The sequence below is a fragment of the Rhinolophus ferrumequinum genome, chromosome 26 (genome assembly GCF_004115265.2).
Source record: "Rhinolophus ferrumequinum isolate MPI-CBG mRhiFer1 chromosome 26, mRhiFer1_v1.p, whole genome shotgun sequence".
Lineage (NCBI taxonomy): Eukaryota > Metazoa > Chordata > Mammalia > Chiroptera > Rhinolophidae > Rhinolophus > Rhinolophus ferrumequinum.
In genome coordinates this window covers 12,413,268-12,438,088 of record NC_046309.1, presented here as the reverse complement: position 1 = coordinate 12,438,088, position 24,821 = coordinate 12,413,268, and the positions used below count along the sequence as shown (strand labels likewise).

The following is a 24,821-nucleotide window of genomic DNA, read 5'->3' as shown; positions in this document are numbered from 1 at the left end:
AAACCATTGCATGGTAAAGATACCAACATGGGTAAGAATGAGAAGAGATTAGGTCCAAATCATACAAGTCCTTATAGGCAAGGAGTTTCTATTTTAAGTATTAGATTGATCAATGTACAATCATTGATTTTCATGTTTTGACCAGGGATTTCACCTGGTTCCACTTAATACAATGAAACACCATGAAAGGTTTTTAGTAAGGGAGTGCCATGACTGGACTTAGGTAGTAAAAGATTGCCCTGGGTGCAGGGTGGACGATAGATGAGAGGAAGGTGAGAGGGGCAGGGAAAAGATCAGTGAGGCTGTGGTTGCTTTGAAATACCCTGTTTTGATACTCCTCAGCTTGGTCGGCTTGGAAATCCGTTTTGTTAATTACCCAGCAGAGTGTAGGCAGTAGGGGACTGACTCATCCTAACAACATTTGTGAGAGATTGATAATAGTAAAAGTCAGAATACCAACTTATTAATTCACAATGAGAAGTAAAGCATCACGCAACTGGATTCTGGTGTTCATTGGTTAATGGCATCTCTTTATACGGGAGCTAAATTACAATCAATAGGTTGTTTGACGAGATTGCAAGAAATCAGAACAGGTGGAATTAGAGTCACTGCTCGCACACTTTGTTAGCATGACCCCTGGCTGGAAACACATTTTGCATGGAGGCCGACTTTACACTACACAAAATCTAGCTGAAACAAAATTTTTGCAAATCAGAACATACTCTTCTTACTTGTGAGATAGTGATTTTTTTCTGTTATATTTTCTTTTTTTTTTTCAGTTAAAAAAAATTGAGGAATAAGCCCAATAAAATGATTTCAAGATCTACTAATGGGTCACAACTTGCAATTTGAAAATCATTGAGTCAGTTCATCTTGATTTGCAATCACTCCGTGACAGCCTCGGTCGTGCTGGTGCCCTGACAGTAGCACCCTACACTCTGGAGTGAGGCTGCCTCCTGCAACAACCTCCTGGCTTTCACGGTTCAGAGCCTTGGGCAATCTCCCTGGGCTCTGTCTGTCTCCTATTAGCCTTCAAAACCGGCTGGGAACCTTTTGTCTGTTCAGAGTTGGTTTCCGGCTCTCTGCCCAGCTCCCAGGTGATGGACGGCACCTCACTTGAACCGCCTCCTTTCTCAGCCTGGTCTTGCCTTTATCCTTTTGAGCAACATGGCCCTTCTCACTCTGGGTGGGACAGAAGCAGAGAAAGTCAGCTGCACAGCTGAGTGGCCAGTGCCCCAAATTGAACGGGGCTATACCACCCCCCATTTCAGAGTCAGCAAATTGAGGTTAGATAGAAGCATGCAGTTAGATAGAAGCATCCACCTCCAGGAGAAGTCCAGGACTGACTGGACCCTTGGGTTGCAGGTGAAATGAGTCTAAATGAGGACTCTGCAGTTGGAGTCATGATTCAAAATACCCAGGAGCCAGAAAGCCAGCAGGGGCCCCTGCAAGTGAGGTTTCACCCTGCAGGAGTCTCACCAAACTAGAGTCTTGCTTGCTGCTGATTTGAGGTTCCTAGCTGAACAGCAAACAGACAAATACTGCTCAGCTGCATTAGGTCCCCCATCACGAGCCGGTCGGTCGGGACGGGGATGATGCTGAGATGAGTTAGAGGTCAAGAAAGCCAATATGGCCTGTTGTGGGGAGTGTCCCTCTAGAGAGGCCCGGATTCCGACGTTGTCACTGTAACGCCTTTTGGTTAGCCCAGGGTTCTGCGTAATGAAGGCAGTACTCCACTCCCACCTGCAGTCAGGTCCTGGGCTGGTCCTGGTTATTGAGAGGATCCTTGAACTTTTCCCCAGCCCCATACTCTCTGAGACAGGATTCTTCCTATTCAGAGTACTCAAAAACATTAGACAAAGGGAGGCAGATATTTTGTTAAATTGTGCCTATAAAAATAGTAGCAAGATAATAAAATGTCCTAGAATCAGGGAATGATGTCAGGAAAAGGTTATCCTTGGAGAGTCACAGTTTCATGGATTCAACTGTCTATTGAGCCAGGTGCGTCAGATAGTTGCTGCAGGTTAGTTGTGAGGGGAAGATGGTATCTGCTCTCACACTCCTTAATGATTTAACCATTAAACAATAATTTGCCAAATAATTAATGAGAGTGAAGCTAATAATGATTATAAACTAAAATAGTGATTACACTGTTTGCATGAAATATTCATTTGCAAGAAATCATGTCTTCATCCAGTCAGGCTATCATAATGAAATACCATTGAGTGGGTGGTTTATAAACAGCCAGAATTTATTTCTCACAGGTCTGGAGGCTGGAAGTCCGAGGTCAGGATGCTGGCATGTTAAAGTGAGGGCCCTCTTTCAGGTTGCAGACTTCTCAATGTATTCTCATTTGGTGGAAGGAGCGAGCTAGCTCTCTGGAGCCTCTTTTAATAAAGGGCATTAATCTCCTTCATGAGAGCTCTGCCCTCAAATCATAATCACCTCCCAAGGGCCCCACTTCCTAATGCCATCACATTAGGGATTAGGATTTCAATATATTCTAATTTGGGGGCATACAAGCATCAAGACCATAGCAAATCCTAAAAGACAGATCGCAAATGTGTTATAGAAATTTGGAAGACCAAGTCCAGTCCCATGAAAAGGTTGCCGATTGAATTAATTCTGGGAAAAAAGAAAAAACAACACAAAAATTTGTTAGCAGAAATGGAGTGGTCTGCCTTCTTGGGAAAAGGGGAGCAAAAGACCTAGATTTGTGACTGCCAGTGTCCTGTGGCGACCGGGCCTGGACCAACTTCTCCAAAGATTTCAGCTGGCTTAGTAATATCTCTGGAGAAACACACTAGAATTCTCTTTTGCCATTTACTCTCCTTATAAAATAGAATTAATAAGACTTATTCCCTTTATGATTGAAAGGAAACTGCTAAAATTGAATTTTTAAAGCCCATTTGGTCGTGAGGTATTATCCTTTCTATATATTGTTGAATTGGTTTTGCTATTTTTAGTAGTTGTTCCTATTAAGGGTTTTGACGTCTTGTGTCCGCGAGTAATACTGGTCTGTAATTTTCTTGTAATGTCTTTGACTTTATCAGATTAATAATGGCCTCATAAAATTAGCTGAGATGTGTTTATTCCTCTAGTTTCCGAAAGTGTTTGTGTAGGATTGATAACATTTCTTAAACATTAGTTAACATTCACCATGTAAGCCACGGAGGCCTTGAATTTTCTTTGCAGAATAGTTTTGTATCGCAAATTCAATTGTATTAACAGATATAAAGCTATTTGTGTTTTCTACTTGGGAAATTTTTGTCTTTTAGGGAAACTGACCGTTTTATCTAAGTTGTCACACATACTGGCATTGTTCACAATATGCCCTTACTATCTATTAAATGTCTGTAGCATCTGACATAAGGTTTTCTCTTTCTTTCTTGATATTGGCAGTTTGTGTTTGTCTCCCTTTTTCTCTTGATCAATCGAGCTAAGGGTTTATCAATTTTATTTTTTTCCGAGAACAGTTGGTTTCATTGACTTTATCTTTTTTTGTTTTTCCATTCTCTTTTTACTTGATTTCCATTTATTTGTTGTTTTCTTCTTCCATGTACATTTAATTTGTTTTGCTTTTCCAGGCTGCTTAATCATCATTCCGTTTAAGGTATTTTCTAATTTTGCTTGTGATTTTTTTTCTTGGCCCCTTCTCAATGGTTCTTTCTCTGTTAATCTTACTCTGCCTTGTGCACCAACATTTTCCTCCTGCACATTCATTCAACAATTATTTACTGATCACTTACTATGAGGCATTAGGTACTGTTCTCTAGGTACTTGGGAGGCGTGAGTGAATAAAATAAATTTCCTTGACCACACAGAACATGCATTCTAGTGTGGGTTACAGTTTTATAATTTGGCCTGTATTTGTTCCTAACAAAGGAGTCCCTTCCTTTTAAAATCTTGACATACTTTTTCCTTCCTATATCTCCATTATGACTCTATAGTACTTATTTGCAACTATGAAATGACGCCCGTGATTTTTACATTTAAAAAATACTTAATACCTCATATTTATACCGGAGCAGTTAATTCAAACCATTTGTCTGCATATATATTTCCTAAATATATAACCATCTTTTTGAGAGAGATGGTGTTTATTGGGAGAATGGTTCTATGTCTGAAGGAAAGAAGATGGACTGGATTTTCATAAGCATATTTTAGCTTTAGGATTCAATCAACACCAAGGTTTCTTAATGTTGACAAGTAGAAAAATTATTGAAGTTATGTGTCTGAGTGCTGGGACTATGGTGACTTAATTTTCTCTTTTATACTTTCGCTGTTTGAAAAATGAATAAAGGAAGGAACCCTTCCAACAACCTAAAGCCTCGAACTAATTAACACCTTTTCCTGGTTACTTGCGGAGTGATCCTAGTTTTTAAAATAAAGCGTTTTAAAACAAACTATAAATATAAAATGAAACAAAAAATGAATACCTGGTAAAGGACTAACATCTAGAATATATAAAGAACTCCTACAACTCAACAACAAAAAAACACAATCAAATTTTTTAAAATGGGCAAAAGACCTTAATAGACATTTCTCCAAAGAAGACACACAAATGGACAATGGGCACATGAAAAGATGCTCAACATCACGAATCATAAAAGAAATGCAAATCAAAACCACAATGAGATACCATTTCATATTCATTAGAATGGATATTATCTATCTATCTATCTATCTATCTATCTATCTATCTATCTATCTATCTATCTATCTCTAATAGGTGTTGGCGCAGATTTGTAGAAATTGGAGCATGTGTACACTGTTGGTGGGAATGTAAAATTATGCATTCCCACCATTTTGTGAATCACTATATTTGTGAACAATATAGTGACTCCTCAGAAAGTAAACACAAAATTACCATATGATCCAGCAGTTTCACTTCTGGGTATATTCCCAGGATAATTGAATGTGTGGACTTGAAGAGATGTTTGTACATCCATGTTTATAGCAGCATTATTCACAATACTCAAAAGCTGGAAGCAACCCAAATGTCCATCCATGGGATGAATGGATAAACAAAATATGGTGAAACATACAATGGGCCATTATTCAGCCTTAAAAAGGAAGGGTTTCTGACATATGCTGTATAACATGGATGAACCTGAGGACATTATACTAAGTGAAAATAAGCCAGTCACCAAAGCACAAATATTGTCTGATTCCACTTATCTGAGGTACTTAGAGTAGTCAGATTCGTAGAATCAGAGAGTAGAATGGTGGTTGCCCAGGAACTGAGGGGACGGTAGAATAGGGAGTGTTTAATGGGTACAGAGTTCAGCTGGGGAAGATGAAAAAGTTCTGGGGATGGATGGTGGTGATGAAACAGTTCTGGAGATGGTTGCCGAACAGTGTGAATGTACTTCATGTCTCAGAACTGTACACTTAAAAACGGTTAATTTTAGTTTTTGTGCATTTTATTACAATAAAAAAAGTGAGTACCCAATCTTTGCTCTATGTACTATGCAAAGGTAATTTTAGAAACCAAGAAGCAACAATATTTCAAGACTGTCTAGTTCTTTTCTTTTTTTTCTTAAATTATACTTTAAAAGTGATTACCTTGCTTTAGAATTTTCATGCTTACAGCTGGAGATTGAAATCTTAAAGTCACAGTAAATTTTGAGTACCTCCCGCCACATCAATTTTCTATCTAATTTGAAAAGCATTTAAATTAGTCTTATTACTATGTAAGTGCTTATTAAATGTGCAATTTAAAATGTATAAAGTTGTGCAACATGGTTGAGTTAACATTGCCATGGGAACCTCATTAATAGAATTCATTGGTGCTATACTATGATTAGTATATTAATTCGTCTTTATCAGGCACTTATTCATAGCTCATTTTTCCTTTCTTTTATCCCCATACTTTACTCTCATTGTTCTTCAGTCTGATCATCCTGTTATTGCAGCAGAATACCTTCTAAGTGTTTTATGTTAAATTCATGTTATTTCACCAAATCTTTGCAGCAACCCAAGGAAAGTATTATTATTTCTGTGTTAATAAATGAGGACACTCAGGCTTGGAGAGGCTGAATAACTTTCTCATTATCACACAGTAAGTCACTAGCAAAGTAGAAACTTAGATTCACGGCAAGTCTTAATAAAAATCTCTCCTCAACACCAGCAGCATATTGTACCTTATTTTCACTTTCTTCCTGAAATCTCGATGCTTCAATAATGTGCAAAGAGAAGATACAAAATAACCTTCACTGAAGAATGACCGTAAGCCCAATTGAAGCAGAGAAATGGCACACAGGACAGCTTCATGTTAATCTGGAACCTTTCTTAAACTCTTCTTTTTCTAATTTATGTATTAATTTTTGCATTGTTTACACTTGGGAGTATTTCCTATTGTCCTTTGTTTCTGAGTTGACATCATGCCCTGAACAGTGCAGTTTATTTCAATGCTTTCTTGTTCCTCGTCCACAGTTTCGCTTTGAGTATTCTTCTGATGGGATGAATGCACTACTCCTTCGTCACACACAGAATTCTGCTTCCCTCAGAACTCCTCACTCTCCTTCACACTCTCCCCGCCCAAGACCGAGCCAAGTATTCATACTAATTCCCAGAGTACTATCCAGACTTTTTTGGATCAGATAAATTGACTTAGCCACCCGTACTTTTACATTCATTTCCCTGCTTTATGTCTTGCACCATTGTGGCACATACCTCTGTCAGGACCAAAGTTCCCACATGGTTTTCAACCTCTCAAGGCAGTTCAACCAGCTAATTCCTTAGCTGGAGCCCTGGTGTTTTTATAAGAGGAAACATGGAGTATCATATCCTCTTTAGGTCCATCAGAAAAAGAGAAATCCAGGCTGCTGCTTCTAGAGTTTTCAGGTACTTGCAAGAGAGATGGTTTGTGAAACCGTCTTCCAGGAGCCCACAATATAGTCTGGCAATGGGTAGGAGACAGGAGCTTGACCTTTCCTCAGCCTTATTCATTCAACAAACGTTTACTGGCTACCTTTGGGTACCTCTACTTTTCTATGTGGAGCGTTCAGCCCAGAGGGAAAAAGTGGTGGGAAATTATAATGCATTATGGGAGAGCATAGCATTTAATCCAGACCAAAGTAAGGGGGTCGGGTAGGGGAAGGTCATGCCTGAGAAGAGTAACCAGATGAAAGGACTAAAGGTATTCTAGAATGAGAAGCTAGTGCCAACAAAGATTTAGAAGGAAGGAAGATGTAACTAGCATAGCCAGAGGGACATACTCCATGAAGAAGGGGGGCTTCCCTGGTAAAAGGCTCGGGGAGCTGGAGGGGCTGAATGTTTATGTAAGTACAGTAGTCCCCCCCTTACCTGTGGTTTTGCTTTCTGAAGTTTCTGTTACCTGTGGTCAACCACGGTCTACAAATATGAAATGGAAAATTCCAGAAAGAAACAATTTATAAGTTTTAAACAGCCGTTCTGAGTAGCATGATGAAATCTTAATCTGTCCTGCTCCTTCCCGCCCAGGAGTTGAATAAAACCTTTGTCAGCATATCTTGGCCCATTAGTCACTTAATAGCTGTCTTGGTTATCAGATCAGGTATGAGAGAGAGAGACCACATTCACATAACTTTTATTACAGTATATTGTTATGATTGTCCTATTTTATTATGAGTTATAAGTAAGTTAATCCTTACTGTGCCTCACTTATAAATTAAACTTTATCATAGGTATCGTATATATAGGAAAAAACAGTACATATAGGGGTCAGGACTATCTGCGGTTTCAGGCATCCACTGGGGATCCTGTGAATAAGGGGGGGAGTACTGTACCCCCAGTTAGCACTTATTTTGCCTTCGAAATCATTTTTGTTATTTAGCAAACACATATATAGCACTATGTGTAGGATTTCGCTACGTGGTGTCTCAGGGCAGCAAAACAGCAAAAGTGGACACAGCCAGCCCTCTTAAATTCTAGGCTCAGAACTTGCCCAGTGTAACTTGCATTTTTTTTTTTTTTTTTTTTTGGTTCAAGCAAGTCATAAGGCCCACCCAGATTCAAATGTGGCAGGCGATTACAGCAGGGCTTGAATTCAAGGACATGTAATTCCTTGGGGGCCTTTTAATGACAATCTTCCATAAGATGCTAACAGTTTTAGTGGGAAGACGATCATTAGAGCACATAGGGCTATAACAGAGTGCAATAGGGATGTAGGGAAATTGGTTGTGGGGAATCAAAGATAGCATCAGGGAAGCAGCATTAACACAGGCCCTGAGACTTGGAAGACCATCATTGTGTTTGGGAGGTTAACTTGGCGGGTGGTCAACAGAGGATTGGGGAAGGGAAGGAAGTGCATTCCAGGCAAATAGAACGGCAGGTTCAAAGGCATCAATACACCATACCAGAAAGCATGCTGTACTTGGGGAAATAAAAATAATATTCAGAATGGTCAGGGTAAAGGGCACTTGAGAAAGAGTGAGGTGAGGTGGTTGAAAGAGGCTGAATCTCATCAGAAAGTAGCATGAGTGTCTTGCTAAGAAGTTTCAGATATTACCCTTAGGTAATAGGTCATTGAGAAATTTGATCAGGGCAGGCACATGATGTGATTTGTGTATTTGACCATCACTTTGGGAATCCATGAGAGGGAGATGAGATGGAAGTCAGTCAGACCAGTGAGAATACAATTGCAAGATATCAAGTAAAAGAAGATGAGACCCGATGAAAACAGTGGCCTGGGCAGCGGAGAAGAGAAAAAGTGTCCCAGAAATATTTATGAGGTAGAATGAATAGGATTTGGCAATTGAAGAAAGAATATAGAATGACTCCCAGGTTTCTGTCTTTAGCAACCAAGTAGATATAGGTGGTAGGGTTCTAAGAGAAAAGTGCTCTTAAAGTTTTGGATTAATTGATTGTTTTCGAGATGGTTATGTGACAATCAGTAGAGATGTGGGGTAGACAAGTTGGATATACAAATCAAACCCAGCAAAGAGGACAGGGCCAGATACAAATACAGAATTCATCAGTAAATAAGTGGATTTCCATAGAATAAAAAGAATATAGGCTGGGGATGACTGAAAGGGAAGAGCTACATTTAATGGTGAAAAGAGAAAGAGAAGTTCCTGTAGGAAACTTAAAAAGAAGAACTAGAAAGATGGAAGGAAAACCAGAAGTTGTGATACTCCACATGTCAAGGGAGAGAATGCTTGTAAGTGTGATGATGGGTGAGAGTGTTGTAGGAACTTTTTTGTTGTTGTAGAAACTTAAAGAGTTCCTTCATAGAAAGCGAAGTGAGCTACGAAGAGGGACGTGTGTGGGCTTAAAAATATGTGGAGGGGAAGGCTTGTAATAGTTGTGCTGAGAAAGAAAATCTTTGAATGCCACTTCCTGCCAAGTTTCTCCTCAGTAGTCTTCTCACTTTCACGCTAAACTTCAGGAAAAATCTCTTTGCCTTTTCACTTTCTCTCACCTTCACTCCTTAAAACTATTTCCGTTGTAGTCTGGCATTTGTCTCTACATAACAATGACTTTCAAAAACTCATCAATGACTTTTGTGTACCAAAATGTCACTTAATATTATCTGTTCAAAAGAATGAATATACCTGATATTCTTAATAACATATTCTCTGATTTTGTCTAAATTACTTAATTCTGATTTCCAACAGTAAAATGGGAATATAAACTGTTTTCTCCCAACCTTAGTGGAATGTTGGAGGAGTAAGGCACATGGAAATCTGAGCTAAGTAGCTATAATTAATCATCTTCCTAATAGGATTATTTCAGGGATTAAGTGAGATAATGAACTAATAATAATAATACAAAAAATATATAAAATATGTAAGATACAAAATATAAAATAATGTATAAAATATTACATATAATAGGACTATTACTATGTATTATTATAAGATAATGTAAAATTCTCAATAAATATCTGGCATGTGATAGCAAGTGGTAATGACCATATTTTAGTTTGAAAATTAGCAAACTAAAATTTAGCAAGTGAAAAAGGAAAGTACAGTTATATGGGAGTGGTTAGGTAGAAAAATATTTGGTGTTTATGAAATGATATGTCTGTAAATTGCTTCAAAATAAGCTCCCATGTTGGGGCTGGGATATAGGATTGGGTCCTGCTATTGAAGCTGGGCGTTCACTGTTCTAATTTTGGGCACAGTTGAAAATTTCATAATAAAAATTATGATTTGTTTCATTTTGATTTGTTTCACCCTGTAAGGCACCTTACCCCCCCACTCTCCAAAGTAAGGGAGTAATGCCAGGAATATTTAATTCGAAATAGAGATAATGATTTGAATTTGTGGCTTTTATAATATCATAAATGGGCGTCATTTCAATAACTAGTCTCAGAACATCTTTTTGTTTCCCCTAACCAACTTTCTTCATCATTAGAAACTACAAATCCCAGGATGCACTGCACGAGTAACGTCAAATCAAGGACCTCGCATTTCCCAACTGGTTGCCCTCGCTTTATTTGAATGGGAATAATCCCGGCGAAAATTGACGTATGTGACCCAGAGCAGATTTTTCAATAGTTGTACGCCTGAGCCGGTCGAGGTGCAATTCGGAGTGGGCAGCGTGGTATCTTTCTGTTCAGGTGGCGCCACGGGCAGCCTCACCCTTTTCTGGGGCTTCTGTGCGGCGGAGGGCTCCGTTAGTGCGCCTCCAACATGGCGACGCTGTTGGCGGTAAATTCGGGTAAGTGTGGCGAGGCAGAAAGGAAACGGGGGCAGGGCAGTGATCGGTTCTTCAGGGAGACACCTGGGCCGTGAGGTTCCTTGGAGTCCAGGCCCCCAGTTGCGCAAGTGCCCGCTTCTCACTAGGTCTGGGCCTAGCGTCCCTCCCCTCCCCGGTTTGAATGGCGCGCGTCGGCGCTGCGGCTCTAGCCCTCGAACTGGGGTGTGAGGGTCGCGAGGCACGGAGGCTTGGTCCACTGCAATCGGGCGTGCAGTCTCTGCCAGCCCAGGGCCGCGCGTGGGCCTGCCCACTCCGCACCCCCCGTTGTGTCTACGGCCAGGATCTCTCCAGGATTCGCGAGTCTCGGGCAGTGAGGCCGGAGGACCTGAGATGTTTCAGCCACGAGCGCAGGCTGACAACACGCACCCCAAACTAGGCACTGGGACCCTTCCTGGAGATTGGGGGGGTCCTGCAGGAAGCAGGATTATGAAGCCTGCAACCCGGAAGGTGGCCATGAAGATGTGTCACGGGCTCAGCAAATGACTCCCAGTTCCCTGGATGCTGCTAGACCTTTGGAGCGGCAGATCTTCGGGGCGGGGTAGAATCTAGAAGGTAGTAAAGGAACTCTGAAACATTTGGGGTGGGTTCTCTTCTGGGGATTCTCGACCCGGGGCGGTACCATCCCCCTGCCCCATGGGACTTTTGCAAACGGGTGCATTTTGATTGTCACAATTCCTGGGATGAACTGTTGGCGCCTAGTGGGCGGGGCAAGGATGCTTGAAAACGAATTGCTTGCTCAGCAGGTCAGTTCCTGCATTGAGACGTATTTAGCTTCCTGGGCACAATTAAGAGCCTATCTGTGTGGTAAATGCTTGTAGAGAATCTCACTCAAGAGGACTCTTTCTTGCGTGCCTTTTCTTTTTCTGCCTCCATGCAGTCATTTTTGTTGGTTTGTTTGTTTTTTTGTTTTTGGTGTTGGCTCTTTCCACAGGACTGATATTCTTGAAAAGTTGTCTAAATCTAAGTTTTATAATAATGGTGATGTTTATCGAGCACCTGCTGTTTCCCAGGCACTGAACTCAGTTGTATTTTCATCTCCTTTAGACCTCTTTGTACTCCTATGGGGTAGCTGCTATTAAATACCCCATTTTACAAATTTGGAAGTAGAGGCTTAGAGTGGCTAAGTAATTTCCCTAAGGTTATACAGCTAATGCTTCTAAGCTAATTTTTGATACTTAAGCTACTATATGCTACTACTCAAACACAACCTAATTCATTTTGTTACATCAATTTTTCATATATCTGAATGTTATTAATGAAGTTACTTCCTTAATACCATGTTTCCATGAAAATAAGATCTAGCCGGACTATCAGCTTTAATGGGTCTTTTGGAGCAAAAATTAATGTAATTATGTTAGATAAAACCCGGTCTTATATTATGTTAGATAAGACCCGGTTTTATAGTGAAATAAGATCGGGTCTTATATTAATTTTTGCTCCAAAAGACGCATTAGAGCTGATGGTCTGGCTAGATCTTATTTTCGGGGAAACACGGTATTGCTGCCCCACTCTCCCACCCTGATGCAAACTTAAAAGTAAGGCTTGCGTGTTATACGTGTGGTTATATACATTTCTTTAGTACCTACTCATGCCATTAAACATAAATAATTGAAAGAAAAAGGAGTTGTCAACAGCCACAGAGAGTATACATTGTATCAGGCCTTGTGGCAGGAGTGTTTAATTGGCAACATAGAAAGGAAACATTTTTAAAAACCAAGAGTCAGTAAAATATGTATTTAAAAATTAAACATCTTAGGGAAGCAACCCAAAGATGGATGAGTGGATAATCAGTGTGGTGTATACATACAATGGAATATTATTAGCTTTAAAAAGGAAACCCTGTCTCATGCTACAACATGGGTGAACCTTGAGGACATTCTGCTAAGCAAGCCAGTCACAGACAAATCCTGTATGATTCCACTTCTATGAAGCATCTAAAGTAGTCAAACTCATAGAAACAATGTTGGTTGCCAGTGGCTGGGGGAAGGTGGAAATGGGGAGTTGTTGCCCAATGGGTATCGTTTCAGCTTTGTAAGATGAAAAAGTTCTGGAGATGTGATGTACAGCAATGTGAATGCATTAACACTACTGAACGGTACACTTAAAAATGTTTAAGACAGTAAATTCTGTTAGGCTTTTTATTTTTTTTAACCACAGTTCCAAAAAGTCAAACATCTTAAGAATTGTATTAGGTTGGCGCAAAAGTAATTGCCATTTTTGCAATTATTTTTAACCTTTTAAACCGCAGTTACTTTTGCACCAACTTAATAGAAGGGGAAAAATACAGAGGTTGAAGAATTCTAAGACCTATGCTTAAGACCTTGAGTTTTTGCTGCATGATTTTCTAGTGTTGTGACTTGTATCATCCCGGCTAAGTAGACGTATAGCTTGTTGTCAGTACACAACTATTAACACTACTTGACAGTCTTTCTGTGGCAGTCTGTGGACCCTGTTCTGTTCACAACAGTGACTATTTGAGACCTTTTCACACTCCTCAAATTTTTAACTTCCAACCCACCCCTCGGTCTCCTAGTCACAGAGCAAATAGAAGCCAACAGGCCTGAACTCTTCTTTTTCCCCCTTCAAACCTACAAGCCTACATACATCTGCACCCTTTGAATCAGTTTCCCTGTCTGTGTCTTCCTATTTAAGGTAAATCCTACCCTTTCTGCCCTTCTCCCTGTTGTATATGCGTCTCTTGCTTGCTCCTCTTCTTTCCACTCACCTTCCCTCTTTATTTTGATCTCATGCCTCACTCCAGTTACCGTCCTCTTGCTCCTCTTCACTGGCAGACCTTTCAAAGGTTTGTCAGCCTTCACTGACTCCATTCCCATACTGGTCTCTCCCCACCCTCCTAACCAGCTCTCAGTAAGGGTCACACGCTCTTCTATTTCACTAAGTCCAGCAGACATTTTTAATCTTTATCTGGCTTGATCTTTTAGGGTAAAAACCAAAATCCTTAACATGGTCTAGGAAGCCCTGCAAGCCTCTCTGCCTAGGAAGCCTCTCTGGCCAAACCCTTGTTTTCTGTACTCCAGCTCTTTGGGGCTTCTTCTTAATTCTTTGGGTGTGCAGTGTTCCCTCTTGCTTTGGGCATCCACATGCGTTCCTCTCTGCCTGGAATGCATGTCCTCACTTCCATCACTTCCGCTTAACTCCCATCAGATTTCAGCCTTAACCATCCCTTCCCTAATGAATCCTTCCCTTCCCTGGCCTCCCCGGCCAGATCAAATTCCCCTGATCTTTGCTCTGGACCCCTCTCCTTTGCAGCACTTACCAAATTGGCTATTACACTTACGTATGACTGTGTGATAAATGTGTCTCCTCACTACATTGTAAGCTTCCCTATACCGAGTACAAGGAAAACAAAGGTACACTATTTCTCCTGTGAACAAATCACTCAGGTTAAAAATACATAGTTAGTCATTTGGAATAATGGATAGCCTCCTTTTATTTGTAACCAGTAACGGGAAGATATCTACTAAAATTAGTCAAACCGAAGACAAATTGAAGAGAAATCTTTGTTGCAACTCCCTTCTGTGATGTGCTGATGTTACGATGGACTAAAGAGGCCACTGGGGCTTTTTATATTTTTGAACTGTTACTGGATGCCTCCCCCCAAAAATGGGGGGGATGGAATTTTTCAGTAGAACTCACTGAGCTTATTCAAGCTAAGTATGTATGCGTATAGTACAAAGAAATGTATGAGGTCCTCAGATGTTCTGTTTATTTTTACTGACAGAGAATTTGCTTTTGTCATCTGTTTGTCAGATTTTTAAAATACCTGTGGTAAGGCAAGTTTCAAATTTCCCTAGGAGTCATTTTTGGTGCCTTTCTTTACACCCTGTGCCAATCAGTTACCAATTCTGACTTGACTAACAGGCCATGTCTGTTTTACTGCCCTCATCCTACTTTAGGTTCCGTCACCTGGTGAGTGGCTTACCTACCTGTCGTTCTCGGTTCCTGACACTTTCTATTCTAGGTGGTCCATCAGTCACACCACTGTGTGCCAGTTTTGTCAACTACTAATAGTTGAAACTTTCCCATTTCCTATTAGGAAAAAGTCCATGCTCTGGATACAAGGCTCAGAACGACTCTATCCTTTGAGTTCGAGGGGGCCAAGAAAATGATCTCTAGGGACGTCTCTAGGGACGTCAGCCCATCACCATCCAACTAGCATCACCAGATCCAGGGTCAGCCCTCGTTGCGGCAGGCCTAGAGCTTAGACATTTGTTAGTGCATCCAGTTGATTAGATCGCAGGAATTGGGTTTCTCTAATCAAACTCATTAAAAGACAGATACAGGCCATACCATTATGCCAATGTATTGCTCTTTAATGCGAAATATATCTGCATGGGTACTCATGCTAGTTCATGGGCACATTCTTTACCCTAGAAATTTATATGGCAAGCTATACTTTTTAAATCAGCAGATTGGCAAGTATGGGAGCAAAGCAGGGAGTTGGATGAGTGCTCTCTATGTGTGGTCTGGTCTTGCTGAGTCTCTTACCCCCACAGCCCCACCCCAAAGACCTGACACCTCACTTCCTGCCCTGCCCTTCACAGCAGGGTAGGTGTTCCCTTTTATATAGTCTCAGCACTCTGTACTTCATCATAGCTTTTATGATACTGGTCATTGTTTTTTGAAGTCTATGTGTAATGTCTGTCTCTCTTGTGGATCTGTCAGTTCCATGAGGGATTCTCCTCATCTTGCTCAGTCTGCAGTGCCGGGCACATAGAACGGCCTCAGTAAATACTTGCTGAGTGAATGAATGATCCAGCTTGACTGGTGTAAGTCTGTCTTCACTCTGCACATCCCACCTTGTAAAAATATTCCCAGTACATTGCGTTCTTCTGACGACAACATTGTTCACAGGATTGTAATGCATTTAATTGGGTTAGTTATCTTTCATGTCATTCTTCCCGTCCTGGTAACTTCATTTGGTTTTGTGTTTTCTCAGATAGCAGTTAAGCTTGTTTAGAGATCATCCTTTACAGCTTAGGCTGTTGTTAGTTCTAAGTTTCATTCTATTGAGTGATTGATTGATTGGTTTTGACTAGTTTCCCTTTCAGAGTCTTTATAAACATGCATGGGAACCATATCTGATTGTTTGCAGACAGAAACGTGGACTGTCTAGTAGTAGTGTTTTTCAAATCGTGGCTCCTAAATAAGTTTAGTGGGTCCCCCACCAAAAGAGGGAAAAGTATACAAAATATGAGTGGAGTGATGGAATAAATGAATGAATATTAGTATTTTATATAAAACCTGTTTTCAGTTTTGCATGTGTGTGTGTACTGGGTTGCAATCTGGAATATTTCTTACCATGGGTGAGAGTCAGAAAAGGTGGAAAGACGCCAGTCTGACATCTTTAATTTCACTCCTGTTCTTTGAATTCTCTTTCACACTTTCACACCTATCAAATTCTTTGTTTACACTTTCCCTTGGCTGTTCTTTGTCACCCAGATTTTTCCCCATCCTTCAAACTGCTACACAAGTGCAGTTACCCCTTAGAAGTCCTTGACCATCGTTATGATCTTTTGAAATTCTTACATTATTTTGTGGCAACAATCTTCCTGCTATTTTTATTGTTATTGAAATATTTCACTGATGTACATTTTGTCTCGCAAACTTGATTGTGAGTTTTTAAAGACCAGGATTGTTTTTCTTACCTCCTGTGATGCTCTGTACTGTTGTTCATTTGTGGAGCTTAAATATTTTTAGATAAGTGAATTTGGCTGAGTTTAGGTGAATTTTCCTAGGTGTGTCTAGATGTGATCTTAATTTCATCACTTACCAGACTATTTACCAAGTATGTCTGAAATACCTAAATGGATCTCATTTTCACTTTCCAAGTGTTATGTATGGAGGCAGTACTGCTTAGTGGTTAGGGCACACTGTCAGACTGCCTGTGTTCATGACCTACTTCCTTATCCAATGTCACCTTGGGTGAGTTTCTTGACCTCTCTGCCTCAGTTTCTATATAAAATGGAGGAAGACATAGTGCTGACCTCATAGTGTTCTGGGATGAAATAATATGTGTAAAGAGCTTAGAACCCTGCTCAGTGGCACATAGCAAAAGCTCAATATTACTTAGTATCACTTATTATCTTTACATATCAAAATGTGATCCTTGTTATACGAGTTCACAAAAGCATTCCATATTTCTATGCTGTTTTTTAATAGTGGTAGTCCAGCCAAGATAACATACCTTTTTTTTCAGCTGCTAAGTTTTACAAAATCTGTTTTATTTCCCCCACTCCTGCTTTTCATTTGGATGGCACGGAGGAATGGAAAGGCACTTACATTTATTGTGTGCCTATGGCATGCCAGGCACTGTATCGTGTGTTTTATCTGGGGTCTCTCATTTACTCATTCAACCCTAAGAAGCAGGCATGACGTCCCTATTTCATAGATACGTAAGGAAACTGCAGTTTAAAGAGGTTATTTCCTCACTCCATGTCACATAGCTAATAAAGTGGCAAAACCAGGTTTAGCTGATATTCCAATTTAGAGTCAGGATTTACTTTACATTATCATAAGTGAGAAAAATGATGTGTATATTTTTGCTTGAGAATTTTAATAAGTATGCTTTTATGTTAATGTTTGGTTTGTGTGTATAACTTTGTATATTTAAAAGTAGCAGTGAGAATGACTAATATGTATAGACAATACCTTATGTTACTTTCCAAATATATATTTCATTTGATGCTGATTTTATTTATTTTTTTCTTTAAGCTGCTAGTCTATGGGGTCCTTACAAAGACATTTGGCAGACGTTGGGAAGTGCATTTTGGAGAAGACAACCTGAAGCTGTCCACCTTCTTGACATGATTTTGAAAAAACATAAACCTGACTTCATCTCATTGTTCAAAAACCCAGTAGGAAATTTTCTTTTCTTTTTTTTTCTATTTAAAGATCAAAGGAGCAAGTAAACTCCTAATGCATGTAAATGAAATATGTTACTTGTCCTCATTCATTGATTCAGGTTTTCTCTAAAAATGTAATTGTTTTCCTAGGAGCAGTTATTATCTTCTTTTTGTTCTCCACAGAAGTTAATATTATATTTATTTATCTCTAGCTAGGAGATAACTTAATAACATTTGAATGAGATTTAGAAAGTCAGTATATTCTAAAAATAGGAGCCTCCTTGGAATTTCTGACTTACAGTTAATACCTCTAAGCTCAGTAAGATTGAGGATTTTATTTGTTTCCAGGTGCACTTCACCATTTTAACTCTTCATAACGTTGTGTGAGTTGTATTCTCTGAACTAATCAATTCCTGCATATCATTAATTACTTCTTTCTGAAATCCTTTTCAAGCAGAACTAGAGTACTTAAGTGGAGGGATTCATATTGGGAAAGTTGTTTCCTTGCTGTTTGATAATTTTGTTTTATAGACTAACAAGACCCTCTGGGAATTACTTATGGGTTCGTCTTACCAGAAATGGCTTTTTGCTTTTTAGCTTTTTTAGCTGTTTATATTAGAGGGAGTCCTAGCCTGGGAGCCAGTTGAGCTGAGGTCCAGTCCGGGCTGATATGTGTCACTAGAATTATATGCCCACAGGCACGTCACCTGACTTCTCTGAGCATCAATTTTCCCTTCTGCTAATAGATGAGTTGGATTAAATGATCCTTGTGGCCTTTTAAAGGTGTAAATTTCTAAGATTTTTATGATCCATCAAGTCATTCTATACTATATGTCATTTGTTAAATATTTGAACCAAGTAAGACCGTTTTGGGGGATAAGGCCACATTTTAAATAATATATTAAATAAACTATCATTAACCCTACTATTTAATTCAACAAGTCATATATCCATTTGTTCTTTGCCACTTGAAGACCTTATTGTTTTTATTTATTAAATGCATAATTGGAGAAGTTCCTTAGAAACTTGAAAAATAGTGTGCCTTCTCAGAATTTTGTAGTTCAGAATTTAGCAGAAGCAGTTATTGAGAAGGCAGTCATAGTATAAAAAGATAAAGATAATGTAAAATGTGACTGTATGAAGGTCTCATTGTAGATTATCTGATAAAGAAACATTTGTCATGTTACCAGGCTGCCTGAATAAACTTCTCTAGGTAACAATTGAAGACATTGTCTCCAATGTACTATTTTCATTGCGTGATCTTATTTATCTTTACCATTGTAGCCAAAAAATGTTCAACAACATGAGAAGATTCAGAAAGCCAGTACAGAGGGAGTCGCCATCCAGGGTCAACAGGGGACCCGACTTCTTCCTGAACAGCTCATTAAAGAGGCCTTTATCCTCAGTGATCTTTTTGATATTGGAGAACTGGCCGCTGTTGAGCTTCTCCTTGCTGGTAGGTTAACCCTTAACTGTACCTGTGCTGAGGTAGCACCGAGTTATAACGTGATCACTTGGAGTTTAAAGTAGCATGTCATTTAGATTCCAAAATAGTTTCTAAGGATGTTGCTTATTTGAAAAACCATCTTCAAAATATTTCCTTTGGTTTATATTCGACTAAGGCTAAGTTTAGTGATCGGAGTTGTTAAAGGTAATTTTAACTGTTTTAAGATAAGCTTTTACATGATCGCTTACTAGCAAAGAACCATTGGCTGCATCTCGGAAATCTTATAAAGCAAAGTATTTATTGTCATATAATGAGTAAGAAGGGAAGGTCACTGCTTTTTTGGAGTTTCTTTCTGATGGGGTGATTCAGATGATGAATAGATCACAATAAGATAATTTTAATAATATTGAGTTCTAGGGAGAAAATAAAGCATGGCAGTGGGATAGAGAGAGATGGGAGCTGGTAGGAGGCAACTGTAAATGAGGTACTTAGAGAAAGCCTCTCTGAGATGGGGACGTTTGACCTGAGACCTGCGCGATGACAAGGTGCCAGAGCTGCTGGAAAGGGTGTTCCAGGCCGAGCAAATAGCGTGTGTCGGGGTGAGAAGAAAGGCATGCGGAAAGAGAAACGGACTACTGTGGGGGGAGCATTGGGAATGAGGGGAGGGGGAAGGAAGACGAGGCTGGAGCAGGAAGCAGCTCACAGTCAGTCCTGAAGACCATGAAAATCCTTCAGGTTTCATTCTGATTGCAATGGGAAGTTATTGGCAGGACTTTAAGCAGAAGAATTACATAATCCAGAATGACTTCGAAATTATTTCTCTTCTATATAGAGAAAAGATTGACATTTCCATAAAATCAATTCATTTTCATTAAAAGAGCCATGTGAAGGAGCCATGTGGGCCTTTTAACTGACAGGAGGCCTATGTCTAAAGATATTGTGTGGCTACCAAGATCCCTGTTGACCTGAGGCTACATGAAAAGAAGTATGATGTTGAGAACAAGTAAGGTAGTTTTCCCATTCTATGACGGAGATGCTAACTGGACACGTTTGAGTTTTGAGCTTAACTCAGAACTTTCATTTAACAAATGTTAATTCTGTGCATCCCACGGGCCAGGCACTGTGTTAAGATTCCAGGGATATAAAGAGGAGTAAAACATCAACTAGTATAAAGGAGCTTATAGTCTGGTAATTGAGAAAGACATGGAAACAAGTAATTATGACACCATTAAATGTATTAATGCAAGTTTGTGCAAGCTTTAGTGATGGTCCAGAGGGCAGTAGATGAACTTGACGTTGGGTTTTACAGAGAAGTCTTCACAGATAGCAGGAGGTTTAAGGTAGGTGTTGAAAAATGAGTAGGTATATGTCAAGTGGAACAGGTGCAGCCCAGGAGGACAAAGGCCTTTCAGACGGAAGCAGTGAGATGAATTTGGGGAACAGGAGTGATTGCCTAAGGGGAAAAAAAGCCATAGGAAATGAAACCAAAACTATAGGCAGGGTACTTCCAAAAAGACAAAGTGGAACTTACTCAAAGGAATAAGGGCAAGTGAAGATGAAACATAGCTAAAGGCTCTTTAATTTTCAGAGAAGACTCTAGGAGAAGAACCTTCCAAATATTTGGAAGGTTTCATGTGAAAGAGAATAAAACAGTGGATGGGTGTTTAAAGTGGAGGACCCGTAGGGCCCCTTAAACCCTAATCTGTGATTTCTTCGAACATTGCTATGGTGATTTTTGTCGCATCCCAAACACATAGTGTTTATTTACTAAATTATCTCTCCACTTCCTTTTCCAGGAGAGCACCAACAGCCACATTTCCCTGGACTCACCAGAGGATTAGTAGCTGTCCTGTTATATTGGGACGGAAAGCGGTGCATTGCAAATTCCCTGAAAGCCTTGATACAGTCTAGACGGGGAAAGACATGGACCCTTGAACTCAGGTTTGTCTGCTTCTTTGGATTTCAGGGGTTAATTGGAAATTACTCGAAGAATTATAATTTTAGAAACAAAAATTTCTCTTTAATAATTTAAGTAATGTATGTAGCATAAATGAAGTCATAAATAGTCCCTTATTCTGCCAAGAATGATACAATAGTTTAAATGTAGTTTATTTTGTTTACAAATAAAAAAGTAATAACAGTGGGTGTGTGTTATTTATGGTTGGAAGCTTACTAAAACCCAATGATCTAGAAAGGATGAAAAGAACTAGGTAGCTAGGTTATTCTTGGTTGTTTCCAGGAATGCCATATTATTGTCAAAAGTGTTTGCCATATTCATATGATGAGGAAGTATAAACATTACTTATTGTTCATTACAACTTTTTTGTTGATTTCTTTTCATTACAGTCCAGAGCTGGTTTCCATGACAACACGCTTTACAGATGAGCTGATGCAGCAAGGGTTGACTTATAAAGTCCTTACTCTGGTGTCACAGATTGATGTGAACAATGAGTTTGAGAAACTACAGCGCGAGAGAGGTTTGGGCAGTGAAAAACATCGCAAAGAGGCAAGGGTCCAACAACATCAATTCACGGGTTGTCAAATCTAGGAGACAGAAAAGCCATGACAATTAGAACATTCTTCTAGTACAGGCATGGGAGAACGAATAATGCATATTAAAGCGTGTAGGCGTTGTGCCCACGAAATAGACTTGCATTTATTTTAGCTTCTTTCTAGTCCCTTATGGCCCTTCTAGCTCTATTTCTGGAATGAACTCTTCAAGAAATTGGTTATCCCAAGCAGGACCTTGGAGCTTAAGAATGAGGAATTAACATTTGGGTTTGTTTAGAATTCCAGAGGTGAGATTGTGGGGTCCCATGTGGATTTAGGTACATTTATTTAGTTAGCCTTTATAAAAGATCGTTTTCAGTTTGGAATAACACCAGGCTTCACTGTAATTTATTTACACTGATAATCATACATTTTTCTTCCTAGGTTTCTGATCTCATCAAGGAGTGCAGGCAGTCTCTGGCAGAAAGCCTTTTTGCCTGGGCTTGCCAGTCACCTTTAGGCAAAGATGACACTCTACTCCTTATTGGCCATTTGGAAAGAGTGACAGTTGAGGCTAATGGCTCGTTGGATGCAGTGAATCTGGCTCTTCTTATGGCACTTCTGTACTGCTTTGATACCAGTTTTATAGAACAAAGCACAGAGGAACGTGATGGTATCGGATTTCATACCTATTAATACATTTGTTTTTAAAAAATCAGATTTAAAATTGTTGAGATAATATTTAAGAAGGGTGATATTTTAACTACTAAAATGAAAAATTGTACATTTTATTCCTTTGTGTGCATTTCATCTATATTTGAATGTTTAAATATAAGGTCACATTTTAAATATATTTAAATATATTATATTTAAATATAAATATAAGGTCACATTGTAAAAATAATTAGAATCCTCTTAGATGTTTCTGTTGTCCTTTGGGGTTTTAGAATGGGAAAGTGTTAAAAGTTATGTAATTACATGTTGATGCGTTACACATGCCTAATTTAATTAATTGCTTGGTTTTTTTACATTTCAAACCTGTTGAAGACATTCTAAGGGAGGATAACTATCATTTTTAGTAATATGTCATCTATGACTTATATTTTCTCTAAAGTAGATTAAAATTTTACTTGGTAACCACATAACCAGTTACTGCTTAGAACTGAGGATTACAAAAATGGTTCCCACAAAGGAAGATTATTGCCATTTAATGTCATAGATATGTATAATTACTGCCAACTTATCCCTTGTCCAGTTTTGATTGTCTCATCTATTTCTCTCATTAAGTATGTGAGGAGAATAGACATTTTTCACTCATCTTTGGTGACCATCCTTAGCCATTAGGAAAGGCTTATTTAAATCACAACTACCCCTCACCTCCAATCAAGTTGTCACACAGTACTCTGTGTATCGCAGAAGCACACCTGTGCTTATATAGGAATGTTGCCAGTTAGTACATTGGTCAGATTTCCTGTATTGAATGAAATGAAGCACGGAATTAAGTGGGGATTGGCTGTATTAATGGAAGTTCGTAAGCTGTGACTTTCAAAAGCTAAATGGAATGCCCGGGAAGTTTCATAAGCTAAGTTAGAAAGGCTTTTTGCATTAGGTTGTCATTGTATCAATTTCAGGTGCTTATAGTGATTGTATCATTTATAGTTTCTGTTGGTTATTCTCTATATCTTTGCTTAATAGGAGAAGTGAGTTAGTACATGTACAGTATTAGAAACTTTAAAAATACAGGAAATTAAAGAATGTGTTCATAAAGGTTGGGAACCACTGAACTAATTATTCACAATATGACATCAAAAGGAAGTGTAAGAAAATAATGAAGAAAAATAAATGAATTCTTAGTTGGTCAGTGGTAATTCCCATTCTTTTGGTATTCAAAATCCTGTGCTTGTTTGAAGTACCATAGTACAATTGAACTATAAATTAAAAATTCTTTAATTTTCATTTGGCTATTTCATTTGTGTTGTAATCAGAGTAGATACTTGTTTGCAATTTGCATCCTTTGTTTTGGTCAGTTTTTGTTAGATATTTTACATTCGGGCTATTAGTTTAAGATTCTAATTTGATCTTTAAGTAGCATTGACTTATATTTTAGAATTTATATACAGGAAACATGAGTGACTCTTTAACTATTTTTCTAATTTTTTTATAGTACACTTATAAAAACCATTGAAAATAATGAAATAAAAATTTAGGATTACTGTCGATTTCTTCTTTCACTTTTAGTTTGTGTACAATTTTTTACAATAGTGTACTTTTTGGTTTGTTAAACATTGGTATTAATTAGTCATAATTCTTTGATGAGAATACTCTGATTTTCTGATTTTTAGACATTATTCTTGTATATGAAAAGTGAGAATTTTCTACTTTTTGGTATAGTGGTTTTTTGTGTGTGTTTTCAGATGTGATTCATCAACTTCCACTGTTGACAGAGAGACAATATATTGCAACAGTTCACTCTCGCCTTCAAGACTCCCAGCCTTGGAAACTGCCTGGGCTGCAAGCCACTGTTAGACTTGCCTGGGCACTGGCACTAAGGGGAATATCTCAGCTACCTGATGTGACAGGTAAACTGATTGTAGGTACTGTTGTTATGAGAAAGAACATACCGATTTTAATGGTATTTTGGAAGTGGTGTTACCTTTGCCATATATAAGCATGAGCACAGGAAGCTATCTAGAGTTGTATTACATTATAACATGGTAGAATACAGACCTTTTTTCCTCTTGTCTCCCAAAAGAAATTATATGAAATATTATTTCCCTTTCTTAGAACCCATAAAAATGCTTTTAGCTTCTGTGTTTCCTTAAGCATTTAAAATTTGAAATGTCCGTATCCCAGTATTTCTTTTCATTAACTATTTTAATTTTTTAAACATCTTCTTGGTTTTGCTCACAAACTAATTTTTCACATTGTGTCAAATTAAAAACTAGTATTATTTGAAAATACCATATATTAGAAAGGAGCTCTTAGGGTCAATCGAGTGAATGTGGATTTGGACTTTTAACAGTTTGTTACCTACTGTGTTACCTACTAGCAAATCCTGTCCTGCTGTTTACATTCATGTAATTACCGTACTCAGATATTGGTGGACATGAACAGAATGAGAACTATGCTTTTTGTTGTAATTCGAATTCCAAAGAGTTGTCACTTGTTTTTATGGTAAATTTGGAAAGATTTTATTAAAGTTTATAATACTGTAAACTTTATTAAAGTTTACAATACAGTTTATTTTGTTTTTAAAGTATCTTTTTGAGCTATATGCTGAAATACTTATGATTGAAATGTTAAGTTGTCTGGAATTTGCTTCAGTCTAA

The 24,821-nt window shown here is 38.7% G+C and overlaps 1 protein-coding gene across 1 annotated transcript in view; it reads left to right on the top strand.

Annotated features, from left to right (window-relative positions):
* Positions 1-10,404: 10,404 nt before the first annotated feature.
* Positions 10,405-24,821, top strand: part of NUP205 (nucleoporin 205) — a 60,405-nt gene continuing 45,988 nt past the window's right edge. Inside the window, exons 1-7 of the mRNA XM_033099075.1 lie at positions 10,405-10,650; positions 17,425-17,567; positions 18,840-19,011; positions 20,799-20,943; positions 21,349-21,508; positions 21,937-22,165; positions 23,907-24,071. Of these exons, the coding sequence (XP_032954966.1) occupies positions 10,623-10,650; positions 17,425-17,567; positions 18,840-19,011; positions 20,799-20,943; positions 21,349-21,508; positions 21,937-22,165; positions 23,907-24,071 (1,042 nt within the window). The 5' untranslated portion in view covers positions 10,405-10,622. The remainder of the gene's footprint in view (positions 10,651-17,424; positions 17,568-18,839; positions 19,012-20,798; positions 20,944-21,348; positions 21,509-21,936; positions 22,166-23,906; positions 24,072-24,821) is intronic.